The sequence below is a fragment of the Paroedura picta genome, chromosome 5, assembly GCF_049243985.1.
Source record: "Paroedura picta isolate Pp20150507F chromosome 5, Ppicta_v3.0, whole genome shotgun sequence".
NCBI classification, from domain to species: domain Eukaryota; kingdom Metazoa; phylum Chordata; class Lepidosauria; order Squamata; family Gekkonidae; genus Paroedura; species Paroedura picta.
In genome coordinates, this window is record NC_135373.1 from 33,064,193 (window position 1) to 33,081,094 (window position 16,902).

General features: G+C 46.3%; 1 protein-coding gene across 4 annotated transcripts in view; it reads right to left on the reverse strand.

The window, feature by feature from the left end:
• Positions 1 to 16,902, reverse strand: part of HIVEP3 (HIVEP zinc finger 3) — a 257,097-nt gene that overhangs the window by 20,877 nt on the left and 219,318 nt on the right. For all 4 annotated transcript variants that reach the window (XM_077337133.1, XM_077337132.1, XM_077337134.1 and 1 more), the window contains one exon: positions 5,480 to 5,655. In XM_077337133.1, coding sequence (XP_077193248.1) covers positions 5,480 to 5,655 — 176 coding nt within the window. The remainder of the gene's footprint in view (positions 1 to 5,479; positions 5,656 to 16,902) is intronic.

Consider the following 16,902-nt stretch of genomic DNA (forward strand, 5'->3'; position numbering starts at 1 on the left):
ACAGGAAGATCTGCTTCTAAAGTGCCCTGAAAGTGCATTATCCAACGTGTGCAGAATGAGCCCTGGTTTCATTCTGGTCAATGCCCTGCTGGACCACACATTGAACCATCATCTGTCAAGGCAAACCAGGAGATGAGTGGTCCCCTGACAGCTGAATCCTGGATTCACAAACAGGCCATGGTTTGACATCATGTACAAACTGAGCCGCTGCATCCTTCTCCTTCTCAATCATCTATTCCTGTTTCTTCTTTGCATCGCCATCTAGCAAACTGCCTGTGACAATGACGACTGGGTTGTTATTACAGTTTTAACTCAGCCTTTCTCCAAAGAACTCGGAGGGGTGCAGGTAATCCTCCACATCTCCCTCCTGACCTTAGAAGACATGCAAGGTTATGACACAAAACATTCAGTACCACAGAGCAAGCTTCACGACTAACTGGGGATTCGAACTCCAGTCTAGTCCAAGGCTATATTCTGCCATGCAAGCCTGGCATCCTTTGCTTGCATGGATTCGGGAATACCGGAAAGCAGGCTACAACATGCTGAGCGCGTGGCAGTTGGCAGCATAGCCTATCAGGAAACCAAGACACCGCAGTATTAAACTGAAATATATCAGGGAAGCCAAGGAGATGCTAAGGATTTCAGCCGCTCTCTAAGCTCAAAGGACTAAACGTAGCAGCAGAAAGGGGAAAGGCCTAGCTGGAAAAAGAAGGGAGGACTGTAAGTTGATGACATCATGAATCAGTGAAGGAAGAACCACTGGCCAAGGTGGGAGACACAGCGGCAGGAGAATTACTTGATGGGGAACTTTATGGCTGCATGGTGGATGAAGAGGCGTTGCAATTCCACTAGACCTGGAAGAGCTCAGTGTTAAGTTGGGCTGTGCCTCAATACTTTTGCGGCTTTGAATACACTTTGGGATGGTTCTTGAATCATGATCTTTAACGTAGCCCAAACCTCTAAAAACAAATCAGAGTTCAGCACTGTTCCAGTTCTTCTGAAGGGCTTCACTCTTAAATACACAGAAATGAATCGCACAGATCTTCAAAGGCTTCCTTCCCATGGTTAAGGTCAGAAAAGGCGATCCTTTGGCATGTTTGGGATTAGCGCGTCGGGGTTTTAAAAGGAAAAACCAATTTTATAGGGTAGTTTGGAATTCGTCACATTACCCCTTCCAAAAATTGCTTTTCATCCCTTTTTTTTTAAAGTGAGCCATACAGAGTTCTGTTACGTGCATTTTCCTAGAGGTTGTGTGTGTTTAAAGCATTATGTTGTGCTGGAGAGACTGGAGTTAGCACAACAGGGAGCTAGTCTCCAGGACTAACAGCCTAGGTAGAAATGGCTGGAAACCTCTTCCTCAAGGTGCTGGAACTCATCCTGTTTCTTTAAAATGCTGTCTCTCGCCACACTGAGCTGACCCACAGCATGGGGGACCATAGTGAAATCCGACAGCGCTACTGATAAAGGTCCTAGCTCTTAAATTCTGCAAGCATCCTCATCCCCCCCCCCCATTAATCGGGACCATGCCTGCCATATCTGATCTTCTCCTTTGTCGCTAAAAGATCTTCGTGCCAAAATTTAGTGAGAAAGTTAAACCCCCTGCTAATCCATTCAATAGTCATCCAAGGGATCTGATTCTGTCAATCATTCACAGCAGCCTCACAAAACTGCAATTTTCCAGGATTCTTCGGGGAGGGGAGGAACCATGAGAATCCTATGGCTTCCAGATTTTGTAGCAAAGGTATTAATTCCTGGAAAGAACCTAGTGCATTCTTCGCTAGCACATTGCAATGCCAGTCTTTGTCACAGGCGCAAGTCATTCCACGGTCTGACTGCCTCAAGCAGGACTAGTGTCATGGCGAGAATGATGGTTCTACATATATATTACTCACTGCCTAAGAACAGCTTTTGAAATGAAGGTAAGTCTGAAGGAAAGGGGAAGAATAAACCAAGAATGAAGAAAAGAATGACGAGATACATGACGGGGTCATGGGACAGGGATGTGTACGTTTGTGTTTCTTTGTGTATTTCCTCGTTTTTTTTACGTAGTCATTTTAACCTATCTTTGTTGTCGTTATAGGTGTTCCCACAATGTAATGCTTTTGGCCTTCACAGCCTTTTTAAGCAACTGATACAAAAAAACCAATAATGTTTCAAAGCAGCACGTTGAATAGAAGGGGAAACAGGGTGTGAAGAAATGGAAAATGGCACAACAATCTAGATTCAATCTGATGGGATCTACTTTTAAAATGAAGGGGTAACAGCAGAGCTGCCGAATTTGGGCATGTCGCTGGAGAAGCTCAGTAGGCGGGTAGGGATGCCCATGGGGATAATGAAGCTCACTATAGACAACATGATTGCTTGCTGAGAAGTCGAGTGTGAGGAGACCTCTCAGGGCCAGGTAAGCCCAGGTGATCACCTAGGGCACCAAAAGAGTCAAAGGGCCACAAGAGTCCAAAGGCCATGTCAAAGACTCATTTTCAATTTTCCATAAACATATGTGCTTGTACTTCCCCTCCTGGGGCTGTATAACCCCCAATCAAGTCCTATTTCCTAGAATCTGAAAGACTTTCTGATATACTGACCAAAGGCTTGGATAGTTGAAGCCGCCCTAGACCACGCCAGACCACTGGCGCACCAGGCTCGTTTTGGGTTTTTCTCAAGGGCAGAAGCACTCTGCCCTCTTCGAAAGGTACCATGAACTGAGCATGGGGAGCATGTGATCTACCCATGAGCTACAGCCCCTCTTGATATTGGTTCCTGCTGGCCCCTGCATCTTCTGCCAAAGCCCAGCTGAAGAACAACCTACCACCCCCCACGGCTGGTTCTTGTAAGCTCTCCCACTTTAACTAAAACCCATTGCAATTCTTCTTAAGGTGCAATCTCTAAAATCTGGCCCGGTTCCTCCTTGGTGGGAATATTAATCCCCACTTATCGATAACTCCATTCAAAAGCCTAAGCATTTTTTTAAATTGCAGTTGTCATGACTCACTGAGATATTCTCTTGCACAAACTCCCACAGAAAGGGAAAGCGGGGCTCTTAAGCTTTTCAGTAAAGGCAGCACAGAAGTCTCACCGTGGACTGAATACATACAAGCAGCATAAATTGACTGGCATTATCGAGAGTCTGTCTGGATCTCCTGGAATTTTGTTTAAGGCTTGTTACAAAAGTCAGGCAAATTCTGCTTTCGTTTTTATTCAGATAGGAATTACTGTTTGCCCCTACCTTGCACTTATATGGATTACCTGCTCTCCATTTGATTAAAACCTGGGATTTTTGTAAAATCCAAGACTGGATCCATGGAAAAGATGCCCTTTGACAGGGTTGGGCAACTGTGGCCCTCCAGATGTTCATGGACTACAATTCCCAGCTGGTGGGGGCTCATGGGAATTGTAGTCCATGCACATCTGGAGGGCCACAGTTGCCCACCCCTGTCCTGTGAGATAGGCACCTGGTCCATACCTCCAATTCTCCAAGTGGTGCCCAAGGCTTAAACATGTTAACTCCTTCTCAGGCTGTTCAATCTGACCAAAGCCAATCTCAGAAGAGCCTTAACTAGTGTAGGGTTCCAGAACTTTCCTTCAGCATATTTGTACGGCAGGTTTAATTAGGTCTCACTAGATGGTTGGCTCTGCCCTTGTGGACTTAACCAAGTAGAAGACCTCATTCGTTATGTCTTGTGTAGTCCCTTACGTGATGTCATCTGACTCAAGTTGAATACAATATTGAACCCTGTCTCTGACTCTCATGAAGATAAAATAACATTCCTTTTGGCCGAAGTCTTCCCCTCTTGTCCTCTTAATGATTGCTAAATTCATTTCCTCATCCATAATTAGTAGGCTAAGAAAACATCATTGTAGCCTATGCTTAATTCTTCCCTTTTATTTTATTTCACCTTGTGATAGTAACCTTTTTTGCTATCTTTCATAACTTTCAACTGATTTCATTTTCACTAAAGTGAGGGTGTGGTTATGCTGGTACCTAGAGTAATGTGTATTTTTATGCTTTTGTTTGGTTGGTTTGGTTCGGCTTCAACAATAACCTATGGATGACGATGACGATCGGCCTTTATTGGGCTTTTTCAATGTGTTTCTTTGACTTACAAGGAGCAACACTGGAAAAGTAGGACCCCACAAACCATTAGATGGACTACAAAACGTTTTCCTTTTAAAACTCTCAAATTTCGGCCTGGTCACATTTCGACATCTCTTTGCCAACCTTTGGGTTACAGTCTTGTCATATCATTCAAGCTTTCCTTAGCCAGGAGGACAGGGAGCTCCCTTGACTAAAACGTCAATGAAAGCCAAAACAGGAGGGTCATAATTCTCAGAAGAGGATGCTGAAAGGGAAGGGGAAGGGGGACAAAACTGCCATTCCCAAGAGCAGGCAATCCTGCAAGCTTTGGATTGCAAAGCAGATCCTGGCGGGAAAAAGGCTCTTGGCATGACTCATAACCTCTGCAGGCAAGGAAATCAGGGGTGGTCACAACACAGCAGATATAGAAGCTTGAAAAGCATGAGCACAGATGGCCCCCGGCCCCTCAGGTGGGCCTGTGAAGCCTTCCTGGTTTGACTGGTGGTTCACTTGCTGAGAGTTGAGTGCGGATTCATTTTTAGCTGCAATGGCCGAGGTCAAACATCATGCAAATCCTAGTTTATTTTAACACCGGAGAGGTCGTGAAACCAGACTTCAGCTCACAGATGATCTGCTTGGCCTCAGAAAACGTTGGGTTCATTGCCTTTGCCCTGACGTACGTGTAAAGGCAGCACAACTGTGGTTAACAGACCCGGTGTAACTAGGACCGTTTATGCACTGGAGGTCTCATGCTGGGCTGCAGGTTGGAGTTTTAGTCGTGGCAGGTTGCCTTACCTCTTCCTGCACCCACATGGGGGCACATTTGTCTTGGTGCACCTCATCTGCCCCTGATTTGCGCTCCTGCATGGAAGCTAGGGCAGTGAAGTTCCCAGTGCGTAAATGGTCTAGTAGAGCAACTTCCAATCGTGATTTTAGATCCTTGTTTGACAGGCACAAATTAACTACAAAAACAGCAGGGAGGCCTGCCTTTGGAGGCTCAGGCTTACCACAGCCAGCTTCGTCAAACCGCGGTTTTCCATGACGAACAAACCGGGCCGATTAAAAACAGTCCTTCAAAATCCTCCTTCCAGTTAAAGGCCAGCAGGGAAGGCAGGAGGCAAACTCTTGGAGCAGCCTGGCCGTCCCTCTCCCGGGTTGACGCGGCCAATTTGGCGGCGAGTCAGCAGATTGCAATCTAGCTTTTGCAAGACTCAGCACATTTGGCGGCGAGTCAGCAGATTGCAGCCTTGCTCCGGGCACGACTCGGCCGATTGAGAAATTCAGCGACCCGCCCGCCATCGTTCAAGGTCATTCGCTCTTCCGGCCTCGCCAGCGCCCCCATGCGAGACCAACTAAGCAAGCCAATGCGCTAGCCCAGGTGCTTTGCCGCCGACCGTTGCTTACCTTTGGTTTTAAAAGCAAAGTGACAGTACTTGCAGGCGTACGGCCTGACGTCTGTATGCGTGCGAATGTGTTTCTTCAGCATGCTGGGTTTCTTGCAGCGAATTCCACACTCCTCACATACATACTTCCCTCGTCCGCGGCCTCGCACATACACATACTCTTCATTAGATTTGTACCTATGAGCAACAGGGTGTCATGGTAACAAACACAAAAGATTCCCACCTCAAAAGGAGCAACGCATCCTCATAAAACAGAACAAAAGAAACACGCACACACAATCCATTGCATTATTCATTGCCAAAGACAAAAAAACCCACTGGAGCGGAAAGGTTATTAATTGTCGTGGGGGAGTGGGGAACACTGCAAGATGTGAGTCTGGAGCTTCTGTCTAGATGCCCTGGCTCGTCTGCCCATTTGAATATAGACACACACACACACCCTTCATATATACTCCTTCCTTACTGTATGTGGCTTAAGAACTACCATGAAGGAATAAGGGAACTCCATGCAAACACAGGATCAATGTGCCCCTTACAGCAGGGGTGGTCAACCTGTGGTCCTCCAGATGTCCATGTTTGCTGGCAGGGGCTCATGGGAATTGTAGTCCATGGACATCTGGAGGACCACAGGTTGACTACCCCCGCCTTAGAGCATGAACACATGTCCTGACAGCGGGCATATTATTCCCATGCTGCTTGTCTTCCCTTCACGGATGTGGGCTGCAGCTATTCCCGGTTTCCCCTAGCCAAGACCTTGTTCCTCGGGTTAATGTTTAGAATGCTACCTAAATTTTACGGAGAGGGTGTTCTGAAACCAGTGGCTAAAAATTCAAAGGACAGGGAAGACAAACACGTGCACATTCTAGACAGGATTCCATAACTCTTTCCTGGAATCCTAGAAAAGCCTTCTGATACTCCTCCCTCTGTTGGGAAAAGCCATTTTCCACTGGCGGAAGACTATAGCCATCCAGGGAATTGTTAATGGAAAGGAACTACACGGCCCAAGCCTTTCCAAGTTACACCCTTCCCGTACAAAGGTCAATGGGCTTTGAAAGATTTAACTCGGTTTAGGGTTTTGCTGAAGCCACATGGCTTGAGCTTTCATTTCCTTTCGTGCCAAGACCATTCAAACGTCCTGTTTCTTTCTGCCGGTTGCTCGTGAGTGCTGCTAGCAAAAAGTGATGTCCACCAATCGCTGCCTAAAATGTTCCTCTATTCACAACATACAGATCTTCCTGATTTTAAAGCACATTCATCTTACAACGATATTCGGGTGCTATTTTGAAATGGGGGGGGGGGGAGGCTAGCATGTGAAAGAGGACAGATTAGCCTCAGAAGTTATTTAAATAGTTTTTAACACAAACACAGGAGCGGAGGGAGGGGGAATCCCCAACGATAAAACTAAAGCATTCAGAATGACTGGATGAAAAGCACTGGGTAATAAGCTCAATGAATTGTGGCCTTAAATTCCCCTCTCCCACCATGTCTTATATTCAAAACATCCTTGAGTGGGGGTGGGAAACCTTATATCCCGTGAATGCGATAAGTGTTTCTACCTCCAAATCAAATTTCCCATGTGCCCAGGGTAAAAATGTCCCATAAACCAGGGGTAGTCAACCTGGCAGGGGCTTATGGGAATTGTAGTCCATGGACATCTGGAGGACCACAGGTTGACTACCCTTGCCATAAACGTTTTGCTTGTTGATTTGTTCATGGCTGTCATGAAGGGCTGTACCTCTTCAGAGCACTGAAAAACGATTCCCTAAATCATTGTTTCTTAATAAACTCATTGAGTAGTAAATGGGGAGGAAATCATAGCTCGGGGACCTATCTTCTGCCCAAGTGCTTAAAATATGAGAAAAGGATCTGAATCCAAAAGCACCTTAGAGACTAACAAGATTTTCAGCATATGAGCTTTCAAGGGCTCATGGGAATTGTAGTCCATGGAATAGCAGCTATTCACAACCTTTTTTTGGCCACGGTCCTTTTTGGAGGTCTTCTCTGGTTCCAGGGCCCCCTGCAATAGGCTGGCCACTTGTGCAAAGAGCGAGGCTAAAAAAGCCTAAGAGTGAACTAATATACTCGACATCGTCTTATATATAAGCAAGATACATCTCGAGCATTTGATCAAGAGATGTAGGTGTGTGTGTTTTTTTCTTTTTCTTGAATGCGTTAATATTCAAACACACGCAAAGGAACGGATTACATGATTTCTTTTTCTTTCCCTTGACGGTCATATTTTCTAACAGCTAATGACATCATACCTAAAGAAAAGGGTATTTCATTGGTTCCACTAGGGGGGCTCCCCATAAATCCTTTGGGGTCTCCTTCTCACATTTTTCCATCTGTGACCCCCTTGGTGTAGTGGTGAAAAGCGCTGACTTCTAACTTGGCAAGCCAGGTTTGATTCCCTGCTCCTCCCCCACATGCAGCCAGCTGGGTGGCCTTGGGCTCAAGACAGCACTGAGAAAGCTGTTCTGACCAAGCAGGAATATCTGGGCTCTCTCAGCCTCACCCACCTCACAGGGTGTCTGTTGTGGGGAGAAGAAAAAGAAGGTGATTGTAAGCCGCTTTGAAACTCCTTTCGATAGAGAAAAACGGCATATAGGAACCAACTCTTCCTCTTCTTCAGTAATATCAGGGCTCTCTCAGCCTCACCCACATCACAGGGTGTTTGTTGTGGGGAGAGGAAAGGGAAGGTGATTGTAAGCCGCTTTGAGACTCCTTTGGATAGAGAAAAGAGGCATATAAGAACCAATTCTTCTTCAAATGTGCCATATGGACTATGGAAGGGAGCTTTGACTCTTGAAAGCATCTATCCTGAACATGTTGCTGTTTTCTAAGGTGTTACTGGATTCAAATGTAGCTGTTTTGCTGCAGGCCAACGCAGCTACCTTCTGAAACTACACTGTATGTGTTAAGTGGCTGTACTTTGGCGACATTGTTTACCACTGCACCAGTGACAGTGTGCTCAGAGGAAAAGATGTTAGAGCCATTTCTCTCTGAATTCAACCAAAAGGTACAAATAGGGTCGCCCATTCAGGCCAACAGGGTTGTCATGTTTAAAGCTTATCCAGGAAAACCAAAAGGGGTTAGTGCTACAGAAAACAACAAGCCTAACCAACCAAGTAGTTACGACTCAAGAGGTTAGGTATTCACAGTATGTAAATATTCAAGTTATGTTAACATTTATTGTGCAGAACTTATAAGGCTGAAAATTCAAAAACAGACAAAGCCCATAGGCTAATCACTGAAATCTCAAAACATGCACCATACATTTCAACCTCAAAATGGGTCTTCCTCAGAGGTGTAATCCTGAGCACACATGTGATGCAGTACATTATGCAGCCAGTGAGACAAAAGAAATTAATCTCCATAAATAACAAGATCAGTTAAAATGGAATTGATAGGTGCCCGTTTATCCAACGTAAGTCTCCTTCTTTATAATTGCTAAAATATTCCAGTGTGTGCCTGTACAGGACTGGACGATGTTTATGCATCAACCTCTTGATTGATTGACTGATTGGCTGATTGATTGGCTTTTTAGGTTGCCCCTCCCCAGCAAAAGTCTCGGGAAGGCTGACAATATCTAAAACCCCTTAAATAAAATCTATACAAATCATTTACAGTAAAAAGAATCAGTTTTAAAAATTGCTCTGACACTGCCCCCAAAACCTAGGATCCACATGGTCTAGAAATTAGGTTGACATATCCAGGGTTAGATGGAAGGAGAGTGAGGAATAGGGAAATGTGGGGAGGGGGCAATTCAGATGTCGGAAGGTGCATGCCTTGGCCTTAACCATATGACTGGTGGAAGAACACCATTTGGTTAAGGCCCTATGGAACTTTGGCAGCTCCGGTAGGGCCAAGATCTCTGCTGGCTGCTCTTTACACCAGGCAGGACCAGGGACACAAAAGCACACTTCTCTGGAGCCAGGGACCACCAAAAAGTTCAAGGTGATGAAGGAGAGTGTTCTTGGGTGGGGGGGAGGTGTACTCAGAGAGGTGGTCCCTCAGGTATGCAGGTCACAGACTCATCAAAACCAACTCAAATGGACCACACTCCTCACCCTGCCATTAGCCCTTGGAAAAGGGTTTTTTGGGGGGGTGATGGGGGGACACAAAGTCTCTCCCCCCATTCTAAATGCCTCTGCAGCTTCAACGTTCCTTGAAAAACCACTGGGCTGGTCCAATCACATCTACTTCGAACAGCCTTTCTTGTCCCTTTTACCACTGAGAAACCCCTGAAACATTCTTTAAGAAACTCCCAAAGTGGCATGATTGTGGAGAATATGGTTGGGACACATAGCTGCGGACACGCCCACTTGGGGCTCCTCCCCTTTCCACCCCCTCCAGGCCCATCACTGGCTATTTTAGGAGGGAAAGGGCAGGGCAACAGGACCATATATGGTAATATCATCCAATAAATGTTTAACAAATGAAAAAAAAATCAGGGCCATCAAGAAACTCCAGGATTTCATGAAAGCCTGACTCATTCATGTCTCTATGAGTTTTGAGTTAGAAGAGATTCATTTATAAGAGCTTAAGAAATTAACTACCACAATAACAATGCGCTCACGGTTTGAAATTCATGTAACTTCTGATGTACAAAATGCCTGCAAAGTGTCAAAAGCTGTTTGGCAAAATCAACAATGCGAATTAATTCAGCATCAGCCCATTTCCCACTGTCCCAGAAATATTAACAATATGCTTTAAGAAGTATGCCAATATCCAAAGCCAAAACAAAATTACTTCAAGTATCTTCTAACTAACACATGCTGGCGCAGACAAGATAAACCACACCATCAAGCCGGAAAATATAGAAGCACCAATTACACACATTAAAAGTTCCTCTAAATCACTCCACAGGTGGGCTATCACCACATGGGGAGCTGTTAGCAAGAGGAAGTTCACGATTACAAATGGGCAGTTTTCCTTACCCCACCAGTCTCTTGCGCACACACACCAAAACACAGTCTCTCTTCATGTGGTGAAAATGGCTGCAATTAACATCATGTATGTACCAAAATTATAAGTGGGTCTGCTAGAGGCCTAGAGGGAATGATTAAATGATTCCTCCAGTTTACATGAGTTTCCATGGGAACCAAGTTCCCCTACAGGCCTTGCAATTATTACCCACCATTTCTGATTTCTCACCAAGAGCGGAACGGATCACTGTGGAAAACGGTCCCGACGGGGCAGTAAAGGTTGCCGGACTTCAGAACCTGACCTGAACAATCAAGGTTTTTTGCTTACTTTCAAGAAGGGAAGAAATACAATTTGTTACGTTCCCCCTGACAAACTTGGGATGACTGGGACAAGATCGCTCCATGAGCTGTGGTTCGGATTTGAACCCAGGCTCCTACTCTGAGTCACTGGATTTCCGAATGCCCCAAGTGAACAGTCACAAACAGAAAGGGTATAGAATCACAGAATCATAGAGTTGGAAGGGACCTCATGGGTCATCTAGTCCAACCCCCTGCTCTATGCAGGACACTCACATCCCAATCGCTCATCTACTGTAACCTGCCACCCCTGTTATCAACTTGGCTTGATAGTCTTTGTGCTTTTGCCCTCACCAAGCTCAGCCTGAGGCACTGGGCACTGTCAGGTTGTCCTTCCTACCCACCGGCACTGCTCCTGCCTGGCTCCACCCCCTGATCTGCAAGGGCTGTCCATGACTCAGGAACCAAGCTTCTGGAGGCCTAGCAACCCTACAGCTATGGCTCTGTGATCTGTGTTTGAGAGGGCACAGCTCGCCTTTTGCCACAGCAATTATAAAGAGATGGAAGGATAGAGTCTACCTGCCCCCTTGCACTCGTTTTCAATACAGCGTGTTTTCCAATACAAAACCTTGAGTAACTACAGAAGCCTATGTTGTAGAACTTCCAAGTTAACCATGACTACATTCAGAGTTTCAAACGTATGCTGGCTTGCATGTAATAAGAATGAATCTGGTTTATCCTGTGCTTCTGAGTGCTACCTAGTTCCTGTCCTTGTGCAGAGAGCTGAGACGCCTTTGCTTGAAAGAAACCTTCCTTTGTTTACAGCATTCAGATTTGGATATTTTAACCAGTGTTGGTTTCTTGACTAGAAACCAGAGTTCTGCACTGCAACTTTCATTCTGGATTAGAACCCCAGTTTGTAGGGAGAGAAACTAGCTGCAATATATTAAGCTGCTCATGATCACAATATACTACTATTTCAAGCCAACCGGGGCTCTGGCTCTCTGCACAGGGCCTCTCCATGTGCCGACTGAACGCATGGGGGCGGAGCATGAGTGCAATGGCGCCACCCCCCAGCTCCACGTGATCACTAGCACACACTTCCTTCCCTATGACCGGTAAAGCGGCTTTCCAATAATTGCCCACCACCAGGAGGGAATGTATGTGGCCTCTATACATAGGTGCTATGCTCACAGGCCAATGGTCACACGCAGGCAAGGATTGGGAGCCAGCATGCTCGTGCCTGCTTTCTTTTTCTGTGTGCCCAGTCGATGCAGGGAGGAGTCTTGCAGCAGCCCCAATTCGCCCATGCTAGCCTGATCCCGGCAGAGCATGAAAGCAAAGTGGGATTGGTCCTTGAATGGGAGACTGCCGAGGAAGACTGAGGCTGCTGTGCAGAGAGCATCCCACAGCTCTTCTCTCGCCCTGGAAACCCCATGAAGTGGGACTTCCACAGGGTCGCCTTGAGCCAGTCGCGACTTGAGCCAGCTTGGTGTAGTGGTTAGGAGTGCAAACTTCTAATCTGGTGAGCCGGGTTCGATTCTGCGCTCCCCCACATGCAGCCAGCTGGGTGACCTTGGGCTAGCCACAGCACTGATAAAACTGTTCTGACTGAGCAGTGATATGAGGGCTCTCTCAGCCTCACCTACCTGACAGGGTGTCTGCTGAAGGGAAAGAAAAGGGAAGGTGAATGTAAGCCGCTTTGAGACTCCTTCGGGCAGAGAAAAGCAGCATATAAAAACCAACTCTTCTTCTTCAGTAATATCAGGGCTTTCTCAGCCTCACCTCTCTCACAGGGTGTCTGTGGTGGGGAGAGGAAAGGGAAGGCAAATGTAAGGCACTTTGAGACTCCTTTGGGTAGAGAATAGTGGCATATAAGAACCAACTCTTCTTCTTCAGTAATATCAGGGCTCTCTCAGCCTCACCTCCCTCACAGGGTGTCTGTTGTGGGGAGAGGAAAGGGAAGGCAATTGTAAACTGCTTTGAAACTCCTTTGGGTAGAGAAAAGTCTTCTTCAACTCTTCTTCTTCTACTACTAATTAACATTTCATTCATACCGTGGAAAACACAGAATCGAATCCACACCTGCCATGAAAGCTCACAGGGTGACCTTGGTCAGCCCCCCCCTCCCCCACCCCCCGCCTCTGCTTAACAGACATGTCAGGTTTTTTGTTCAGAGAATAAAAAGGAAGGAGGACGGGTGATATTGTAAACAACTTCAGATATAAGCTTCCACATGGACAAGTATATAAACCCATCACCTATGGTGACAAGAAGCCACAGTGAAATTTATAGCTTTCTTTTCATGCTTCCTTCAAAGTCTTTGGCGCCAAACGTGACCACGATTTTACCCTTCCCAGCAAAACAAACCTAGGAGTGTTGTTGTTTTTTAATGCAGGAAGTCAAGCGACAATTCTGAATGTCTACAAAATGCGGTTTCCAAGCCCTCCAGGATACAAAGCCTCCTAGCCCCTGCCCCCTGTTTGAGCCTGTGTTCCGTTCCTAAAGTGGAAGCCACGCTCGGAGAGCCTCTCACCTCCTCACCAGCTGATCGCTTGCTGGAATAAACGGGGACAGACTGGAAGGCACAACAAAGAAACCTCTTCCCACGAGAGGCCCAGGTTTAGAAGCAAGGGCATTTTAAGCTGACGGCATCCGTGAGACTTTCCCCAGACAGGAGGTGACTAGCGTCCTCCTCCTCCTCCTTGCGGCTATGCTCTGTCGAGGCAGAGTGCCCGCCTCTCTTGTGCCCTTTCCTGCGCCAACAGAAATCTCTGCCAGAAAGACTTGGCACAGCTGGGAGCGACTGGGCGTTTGCCAGCAACTTTTGGAACAGTCGACAGACACGGCCTGGAGAAAGGAGAGCCGTTTGGAAGCAGACCAATGCTTTATCATTCCAGCCACTCTGCTATAACTGGAGAGAAGAGGCGAATTTGCAACACCACGGGACGGGAGGGGGGCAGTTCAATAGTGTGCATTGTATGCAAAGACATTACGCACATATAGGATGTTGTGCAGTCACGGGGAAGGACTTGCGGGGTTTCGGGAAGAGAGACAGGCATGGAAAAAGTCAAATGAGTCTTGGGTCCACAGTGGAAGTCAAAGCCTGTGGTTCAGAAGAGAGGTCGTCTTTGGGATTTGGGGGCTCTAGGGAGATTCATTGCCAGTCCTGCTAACCCCCTGCTGGGGCCAAGCCAGGTGGCTCATGTGAGGTGGGAGGGAAGCCAGCTACTTGAGTCCCAGATGGAGCAGGTACAATAGGTAAAGGAATAAATCTTTATTTTTATAGCCCACCCTTCCTGGGTAACAACCTAAATGACAGATTCAAGTGGATAGCCATGTTGGTCTGAAGTAGCACAACAAAATTTGGATCCAATAGCACCTTGAAGACCAACAAAGATTTATTCAAGGTGTGAGTTTTCGAGTGCATGCACTCTTCCTCAAACAGGGATCATAAGAGTACAGCTATAAGGAAAAGTAAATTAGTAGCAAATTAGTAAACTGTGTCATAACATCCAAATTATGTGTTATGATAATACCGTGCTGACATGGCTTGTCAATTGTGGGGATGCTTCCATGCTTGGGTGGAGACGGATGGGGCAAGCAACTAGGCTCTTTTAATTATTTTTTCTCATAATCGGGAAGGTGTCTGCCATTAATTACTAGCCTTGGCATTTTAATTTCTCCGATCTACACCTGAACCCAAAAGACTGACTAGCTTTTTAAAGCAAAGAATTATCATATTGCATAATTTGGATGCTATGACTATTACTAATTTGCTACTAATTTACATCCTCCTTATATCTGTACTCTCATGATCCCTGTTCCGTTTTGTCTGAGGAAGAATGCTTGCACTCGAAAGCTCACGCCTTGAATAAATCTTTGTTGGTCTTAAAAGTGCTACTGGTAGCATAAATGACAATCATTAAAGTACAAAACATATAAATATTCAATAAAACATCTGTGTTTCCCAACTAGTTTATGTTGGGGGAGGGGTCATCAGGGCCTTGACCAGCTCTGCATAAAACTGGTTATGGTCCCACGGGGTCCTGATCTCTCTCAGCAGAACATTCCAGCAGGCAGAGGCCAAGGCCAGACTTACCTCCTTTGGGCTGGGGATCCCAAGCTTGTTTAGGTTGGAAGCTCTTAACACCCTTTGGGGGGCATAGTGGAAAACGTGGTCCTGTAGGTACACCAGGCCCAGACCGTTTAAAGGTTAATACCAGAACCTTGAATCTGATCTGGCAGTAGTCTGTTCTTATTTCCCCGCTCCTTGAAAGGGGGTGAACAGCCCCTCCCGTAAGCATAGAGGCCAAGACAGCTGTCTCTGTAGCCCACTGGCTCAGACTACCCACATTTTGCAAGAGGCCTCTCAACCAAATCCTGGCCAGATCTCTTGAGCTCCACCAAGCTTACTGCTTCAGTAAAGAAGTTACAAAGGAGGATGTCGTTAGGGAAGAGTTAATGTTTGCAGCAGAGGCCAAATGGCCTCCTGGTGGTGTCTGAGAAGAAGTTATGGTTTTTGTTAAGGTGGTTGCCGGAGTTGCTGCAGACGAGGCCCCTAAGGCCCAAGTAGTATTCTTGTCTTGTAAATAAAACCTGATGAGTTCCTTCCCAAGCAGCTGGGATCAATTCTTTGTGGGACCTGGAGGAGCTCTCAAAGGTCCCATTGCAACAGCTGTGCCACGCGCTTTCCAGCTGTAGCCTTGGACATGCTTGGCCCTGCCGTTTGTGAAATGTGCATCCATGTATCGAATCATAGAATCATAGAGTTGGAAGAGACCTCCTGGGTCATCTAGTCCTACCCCTGCACTATGCAGAACACTCACAACCCTATTGCTCATCCTCTGTAACCTGCTACCCCCTTGAACCTACACATAATCATCCTCTACATCAGATGGCTATCCAGCCTCTATGTAAAAATTTCCAAAGATAGAGAACCCACCACCTCCCAATGAAGCCTATTCCACTGAGAAACCGTTCTAATTGTCAGGAACTTCTTCCGGGTGTTTACACGGAATTTCTTTTGAATTAATTTCATCCCATTGGTTCTGGTCCCTCTTTCCGGGATGATGAATGATGCATGCATTTTATCCAGGAATAGGGAAGTCCTTCCTCTCTTCCGGTGGCTGCAGCATGGGGTGGGGTAGGGTGGGCGCATGGTGAATTTGAGGCCAGTTTGAGCTGCTGCCATGGAGGAGCCCTCCTTCAAAGAGCCACAGCACCTACATGGCAACATCTTGGGGCCACTCACAGAGAGGGTAGAGCCCGGTGACAGCAGATGGTCCATCTTCCAACCCTTTCCGAGAAGACACACACTCCCCAGAAACTGGAGCAACTGGGGAGTATGTGCAGCTGCCTCCCCTGTCTTCAACAGGGCTGAGGGGGTTAAAAACGCAGTTCCTGACTACCCCCTGTAAAGGAGGGCAGCCAATTCAAGAGGGTGCTTTGTGACCCTCCTTAACTGAGACTATGGATCTGGTTCAGGGACACGGGGAGGACCAAGCCTGACAAAGGGGCTGGGGTGCCCACTCTGTTCTCAGAAATTAACAGCCGAACAAATGTAAAATATCATACGTCAGGTAAAAGACAATGACAGAAAATCAATAAAACCTCATACATACTTGCAGATATACCTAGCCACTGGGACCTATAGATCTACATTTTAACTATTCCTTCTGGTCTTTTATTATCAAGCTACCGTACTTAGCAACTTTGAATGAGATCTCTTCGTTCTTATCGCCTAAAAATCTGCAAAGATAAAAACGTGTCTTTCCTGGATGTTTCTGTGCACACGGGTTCTAGGCAAGTATCTGTGAGTATACAGTCTACCCCAAATATACTCCATGGACTCAACCCTCCCATTCCCACACACACATAAGCAGCCTTGATATGGAATCCTCCTAAATTTGCCATCCATACAGCACTTGTTAAAGCATCTTGTCTTAAGAGAGTAAAATTCCTCTCAAAGTGTGGATTATCTAAGTATTTTAAATAAGGAATTGGAGTAATCCTATTACGATTATTCTGGGCAGATAACTGCTCCTAAACTTGATTGTAGTCGTGCTGCCTTTTGATACCCAAGACTCTTTGTTTAACAAAGACCATGGCTTGATTATGTTCAGTACTTAATGGAAATTGATAGGACAAACCATCATGGCCCAGTTTATTCTTGACCATTCTCACCCGTGTTGCCCCA